General features: G+C 35.1%; 1 protein-coding gene across 1 annotated transcript; it reads right to left on the bottom strand.

Moving 5' to 3' along the window:
* Nucleotides 1-4: 4 nt before the first annotated feature.
* On the bottom strand, nucleotides 5-2,302 carry LOC108381282 (transport and Golgi organization protein 6-like; the record flags this gene model as incomplete). The annotated part of the gene is made up of 2 exons (XM_017637700.1): nucleotides 2,155-2,302; nucleotides 5-2,094 (listed from the first exon to the last, which is right to left on the bottom strand). Coding segments are annotated over exons 1-2 (2,157 nt in total), but the record flags the coding sequence as incomplete, so codon positions are not given.
* Nucleotides 2,303-7,463: the final 5,161 nt, after the last annotated feature.

The raw sequence follows: 7,463 nt of genomic DNA, 5'->3' as shown, positions 1-7,463 counted from the left end.
GCAACAAATCTAAAAACATTTGTATGCCATAGACCTGCATATGAGACTCCTTGGATTCGATTAGGGCGCGCCCTGTATTAAAGGCGCTCGATTGCTGTGCAGCATTTGCTTTTAATTCGCCACTAAGCAGCGAGATTAGACATTTAATACGCTCATGTATAAGCTGGTTGGGCGATTGCGTTTGCAGCTGACGGAGTGCGGGCACCAAGTCTCGGTAAGTTTCAGGAATTTGTGTTTGTTCAAGTAGCTCTTGGGTGAGGGTGAGTAAAATAAGTAATGTTTGATCCATAGCTTCAGTTTGTTGGCTGCTGATATTAGCCGCATTGCGCTTGCTTAAACGTTGCTGCAGCAATGTGCGTAGGAAGCGTAAAAATTCGACGGTATTTTCCGAAATTTGCGCCTTAAGCGGTTGATGCGATATAAGTGTGTTAAGGGAGAGTAAAATCTCTACCTTTACCGGGTATTTGGAGTTAAGGAATGCAAGTAACTCTTCCTCGGTTTCCAACAACTCGATTTGCGTTTCTTGTTGGGCGAGACCATCGTCAGCTAAGGTGAGCGACATTTGGTGCAATAAAATCATGAATATTCTATAGGTGAGCTGGTGGTGTTCAGTATTCATTAGTAGCTCTGGCAACGCTAATGAGGGACTAAATTCTTGTTTTACATCGATGCTGCCTATTTTTACAGTAAGTTGGGTTTGCTCGGCATTAGGATAGATAATTATGCGTGGATGCAGCCGATGCCAATCGCTATCAAATGTTTGCTTATACAATTTGGCTATAATTTCTTTCAACTCATCATTTGTACGATTGTGTAGACAACGCACTACAATGCTTGCAAGTTGTTTCTTTTGCAGAAATCCATCCGGCATATGATAGTACATTTGCAAAAATAGCGGCTGATAAGGAATCAATAATTCACTGGGTAGACATTCAACTGTTGAACTGCAGAAAAGTTGATATGTTGCGGCGATGAGCAACGCTAGATCTCTATGTTCCAAAACAATCAGGCCGCTAAGTATGTCTGTCGGTTGACTTAATTTAGCAAGATTATTTGCAAAAATTTCGCTTATCTCAGACTTATTTACTGCGCTTAAATCGTAGAGGCGACGAAGTGATAACAGCCCAGCGCCCATACAGTCGATCATCGCACTTTCATTTAATAAGCAAGTATCAAGAAATTTAAATACTTGTCTTATCAGTACGCTTTGTGCGCGTTGCGTATGACCACGGAAAGCGACTATATTAGAAATAATCTCAAAAACTTGCTTCTCAGTTTGCAACGCTCTGCTCTCATCAGCTCTAGTGGATTGTGCACTTTGTGCCGTATGTAAAGTTGCAACCAACGTTGTGAATCCATCTTTGGATAGCAGTTTTTGTATGAGTTCTTGATGCAGTTGCTTTTGCAAGTCAGTTGGCGCACGTGGTATGCCCTTCATCAGCATTATATTGCGCATGTATTCCACTTTGGTTACATATAGCCAAATATAATTGAGTTTGTTTTGCAACACCTTAAGCGATTGTTCCTGCAGTGAAAATTCTTGCATAATATTTGCCAAACGCAAACTGAATATTGCTGCCATGTAATCCCGCATCACCGTCTCCATCGCGTTTGCCATATGAAATTGCTTGATTTTTAAGAAGCGCTCAAATACTTCTATGGATAATAGAAGTAAAGCAGGATTACTGCAACTACTTTTTGATGCGCCCTTATCTTTAAAAACGCTTGCTTCATAGAATGTGCTATGTAACTGCCCATGTAAGGCATGTGTCGCCACATCCTGTACTGCTTCAATACATTGGTTCAGGTGATGCGTCGATATGAGATCTTCTTTAGCTTCGCTGTTGAAGGCAACACTGTCTATAATTTGGAGTAGCATAAATTGCATATATGCGACATAGGTGAGCTCTTTGTCTTCATTAGCGATATGAAGAGGATGAAATTGCAACTCATTTTCCAACCACTGAGCATTAAGTGTGACTAGAATTTCCTCAAGTAATACGTTTACTTCCGCTGGTATTAACTTCTGCAGTATTGAAATATTGAGTTCCAAGCGATGCCTTCGGTTAACACCAAGGTTATTTCCTGCAACCCCTGGATTACAAGAGTGCCTATTTTCATCATTTGGAAACTGTGTATTATTAATATTTTTACCTTCGTCATCTGTGAGTTTCAGAGTCTCTAAAGCTGAGAAATACTTTGCAACATTAACGTCGACCATTTGTTCGTTTATTTTGATAAAAAACGTTAACTAGAATGTGAAAATAAAAACACATGAAGGACAAGGAAAAAATTGTTTACAATTCCGCGATAGGGTTGCAGATTTCGAGAAAACATCAATGCATCGAAAATATCGATGTTTTGCTTCGATGCATCGAAAATTTTCCTCTCGATGTTTTCTGTAAACTAACATCACACTACATCGAACGGTCAAACATCGCTTTGTCTGAAGTTTATAGAGAGGAAGATGCAGTTTTTAGCTCATAAAATGTTAGAATAATAAAGTGCAAGTTTCAATTGCTTTGATTTTTAATATTTTTTCTTTGGCTGACTTGCACTTTGTTATACTAAAATTGTATGAGCTATAAAACTGCATACCCAAAAAGTTTCTTAATGTTTTATTTCTATAGTGGAGGAAAACTATGCGAGTCGATGCATCGATGTATGCCCTCCAATGCAACCACAAATATCGATGTAAGTTTCGATGCATCGATGCGAGAAAAATTATCGATGAACAGTTGTTTCTAAAATTCCTAGGCAAGACAGATGTGAACAGGGGGACACTAATGAACAAACAATTTTCCTAACAGGGTGGATTTAGAATATTGGTACCAAAAAAGGTAATTTTATAAGAAGGGACAACTTCTAAAAAACGTAAATCTATAAATTTATCTTCTTTGCATTTACGTTATTTGGTTCCTAAACGATTCGCTCCGCTATTTGGTACTAATTTCTGGCATGTAATTTATTTCTACCCATGGTGTAATGAACTGTGTACTTAATTTCTACCATACAAATTTTATGGTTAAATGTTTTTGCAACTCTGCAGAAAACAACGAATCACGACCAAAGCAAAATAAACGATTGACAGACGTAATAAAACTGTCATTGTCAATTCTTAACTTTTCTGATTTCTTCGCGATTACTGGCAGTGAAAAAGTTCGATTATTTAATTTTCATACAATCGCCAGCAAAAAATAAAAATCCGAAATAAGTTTCATTATTGAACAGAATTCTTATATTTTGTTTTCTTTTGCATATAAGAATTATGGAAAACTAATTGGCGTGGTAAAAAAAAAGTGCCAGAGAAAAAAATCGAAGGCGAAAACTTTCTTTTATGTATTAAAAACGGCGAAAGCAGCAGCTGTTGCAATTAGTGGGTAATTGTGTAAAAGTGTAATAAGTGTATGTAAAACAGTGAAACGGAAATAAATATTTTAGTGCATTCTAAATTTACCACATCCGTGAGGTTGTCGCCGGATAGTAGCGGTGGATTCACAGCTAGTGGGCGTTTCGTCATCAACGTCAGTTAACGTTACCATTACCCACCTTCCCCGTGTAACGCATGACTCCTAGCCCACTTCGGGTGGATGCGCAATTCATATTGCAATAGCGAGACCCAACTCAACGTCAACGTGTAATTTTTTACTACCTGCCGTGCAGCATCCGCAAACGTTCCATACTAGCGGTCGACAACACAACCACCTTGGCGTGGTCAACCAATTTTCGCCAACATGAAGAAAATATTTTCAAAATTCGATAAGAATGAAAAACTGGATAATTCGCACAATTACTCCACGTCGAAGGAGACTAACAGTTTCGTTGGAAAAGTGTTTACGGTGGGACGTGTGAGTGTTACCGTCGAAGATGTATTGGCCGAAGGTGAGTTGGCAATTGATTTTGTTTTATAAAGAAAAATATATACATATAATAGAATAGTGCAATAATTGTAATAGCCATGTCTGTTGTATTAGTGCAAGAGCAGTTACTTCTGTTATGTGCTGTGAGTATAATACACTACTTGGAATAGTTAACTTATACATACATATATACATACATACGGAGTATATTGGGGCCACTTGCTATGTAGTACAATGGGTTTACTTATTTTCTTATCTGCGACAGTTCCACTTGAGTATGTCAACGTAGGCTGATTGGTTAGAGAAACATTTGAATTGTAAAGATTAAGTTAAGTAAATCACTACGTATGTACATATATATGTATGTACGTAACGTGGACTTCAGGTGCAGCGATATCTTAAGATTAGATACGCTTTTATATTGCTGATATGAATTTATGTGAAATGTTAAGACTCGTAATATAAATGCAAATGTGGACATCTACATAAATTTAATTTTCAAAAATAGCGCATGCATGTATTTAAAAAATAGCACATGCATAACATTTCAAAGAACCAGCCAACCAACATTTTTGTTAAATTTTGGCTAGAGCTTAAGTATTAAGTATTCCAAAATTACTTCAAAAACTTCACTAACCTTCGAATTTATTGTTGACCTAGACATAATTTAGTTTCGCTTGTCTACTTTACATTTTATACGTACAATGCCAAAGTCTAGGGCATGCCTACGGAGGAAAACTACCAATAATGCACACATACATACATACATCCTCATATAGATATGATTGTACAATCAAAATGTTTACGCCTCCTTTACAAGGAAAGCAAATATGCATTTACTGAAAACCCGTATTCTTGTAGCTGCAACTAAGGGATTGTTATTCCTACAAGAAATCTATATACTGCTAAAGGACACTTTTATGAACTTTTATGGTTAAAAGGCTAACACCAATTAATAATATAAGGGCCGATATTTTCATAAATTCATCGTGATCCTCCAAATTTTGTTATTAATTTTTTGTTTATTTACAAACAATTTGTTCTTAGGCCCACTTGCAGAACAGCAGGTTCTCTATTTAACCCGAAGTTTAGTGGTTAAATTGATAAATTGGCTTGTACAATCAATGGTTAGGAGTAAAATTAGAGTTAAATCGTTAAATATTTAGCCCAGCAATTTTCGAAGGTTAACTTCCTAACTCTACGTATGTCATTTCTGTCAATAACAAGAAAAAATAAATTGAGATTTCAAAAATATTTTTGAAAACATATGTACATACATACATACATATTCACGTATTCATTATTCCGCCTTCAGCTCTGAGGTTTTGGTCAGTCTGGCGTAAAAAATATATGCGATTAAAATGCACCAACCGTGTTAGTAGTCCATCCAATTAAGAGAACTCTCGGAAGTGCCGCTGGCCAATTTAAAATTTGTACCTATTTATGCATGTATGTATGGAAGTGTTTGAAATTCTATATTCAAATGTAAATAAACGTCAAAAAAGAGAGAGTGGTGCCTACTTAATTTAAAAATCCCTCGGGTTACTTAGCTCTGCGCCAGTTTTCAACGCTGCAAGACAATGTCTGGTTAAGGAATATAACAATTTAACTCTGAGCTACTTATCTCTCTATTTATACATTTAACTCTGGATGTTCTGCAAGTGGGCCTTAGAATCGAAATTTGAACAAACAAAAGGTATTTTGTGGGATACGACTCGGTTGTTTACAATAATTTTGGGTTATTGTGTCCAAACGCTTAACCGAAAGCAAAAAATTTTAACACACATGCTCAAACAAATAAACGTTAATTTAAAATAAAAATTTCAAATTTTCAGATACAAATTTATGATTAAATTCGGTTTGAAAAATGGACCTTTTTGTAAAAAAATACTGTGGTCAGCGTAGCCGGAGTTGGACTGATGAGGGTAATTTTTTCTAAGCGCTGCCGAAAACCTACAACGTGGAAAGATATTTTGCGCAAAAATCCTGTTGTTGGCATAACCCGAGTTTACCTTTCTCTGTCTGATTTGACCCCATTTTTCAGTGTTTCCCCCCTACCATCGCACAAATAACCGAAAATTTCCATTTTTGTGTTTGAAAGAAGAGCTCTTAGATCTCACTAACAATAAATCATAAATTTTGTTTCACACCCCCTCCAATATTGAACAGTAAAATATATTTATTTTTACGCCAAAAAACAACGATATTGTCGAAATATACTAGAATTGCATAATACTCACGGTGACCAGATTTCTGTTGCCAAAAATTGGGACATTTCTAAAGTATCGAATCCGAACCTACAATACTGTTTTTAGAATAAAAAGACAATAGCTTTTAATACAGTTTTATTTAAAACAAAACAAAGAGAAAAAACTTGAACAATGGTCGCCAAAATGTAATTTTAGCAAGTTTTGGCTACTTTTCTTTGTTTAAAAAATGTTTATTATTTATTTATGAAAATAGAACTTACTATCTAAACAAATATGTAAATCAAAATTTCAACTTTGTAAGACATTTATAAAAATTCGAGAAATTTCAATAAATGTTGATCAAGATTTTAAATATTTTAATAAGATATTCTAGATTTTTTTTTGAGTATGCAGTTTTGTAGCCCATCAAATTGTTTTATAATAAAATTATAGTTTAAAAAAACTAAAACCTCCCTATTATAATTGCCATTCGTACTGTCATCAGGTATGTAACTTGAGAATAGAAATCGCTGCATCTTTTAGGCGCATCAATGTTACATAGTTACATCCCGAGCTAATAAAAGGAAGGTAAAAAAGTGCAAAATTGAAGAAGCTTGGTCTTACCGTTGATTTTCGGAAATTTTTTGTTCAACAATCTTTTTGTATAGAAAAAATGAGGAACATCTTCCACAAAAAAAAAAAAAATACTAAAAATCTACGGTAAGTCTAAGCTACTTTAAATTTTCACTTAGAAGTGAATGGGCTACAAAACAGCAGGAAAAATTTCAGCGCAAAAATACTGTGAACAGCGTGACCGGTTTTTTATTTTTTTTTATTTTGAAGATAATATGTCGCATACCTAATGAAAGCTTGATTTTTGTATTATTTATTTATAAGAATTTTAAATATTTGATTTGGTAAATTCAAAAAAATCCATATCTGAAATGCTGAACCAAGGCGAATTAATATAAGGTAGTAGGAGTACAAAAACAAAAATTTACATGTATTTTGTTTTTATTTTGGCGGCATAAACTGTCAAAATCTGTAAGAGTGTGTGTAGAAATTCAAACAAAATTTTTCAATTTGATATCAGAAGCCGTGCGGCGAAACACATACACAAAATCAGCTGAGCTAGTAACACCACCTTATATAAATTCGCCTTGTGCTGAACCATTTTTTTGCTGAAATTTGTCTGATTGAATTTTTGGTTCATTATGCTTTCCTTCTGCATTTCACAAATGCTTCTTCGTGGTTAAAAAAAAAAAATTAGGAAGCGCTCCTGACAAAAATCGAACTCGGCACGTTCTGGAAGCTAACAAACAGTAGCACGATCCGCAGAACACTAAGCCACCATGATGCAATAATGAAATCGAACTACCTTAGGTCAATATTGTATTTTGGAAGTACAAGATAA

The sequence above is a fragment of the Rhagoletis zephyria genome, unplaced genomic scaffold (genome assembly GCF_001687245.7).
Source record: "Rhagoletis zephyria isolate East Lansing unplaced genomic scaffold, Rhagoletis_zephyria_1.1 Rzeph_scaffold_22027, whole genome shotgun sequence".
Taxonomy (NCBI): Eukaryota; Metazoa; Arthropoda; class Insecta; order Diptera; family Tephritidae; genus Rhagoletis; species Rhagoletis zephyria.
Note: the sequence above shows the minus strand (reverse complement) of the source record. Positions and strands in the feature narration are given on the sequence as shown.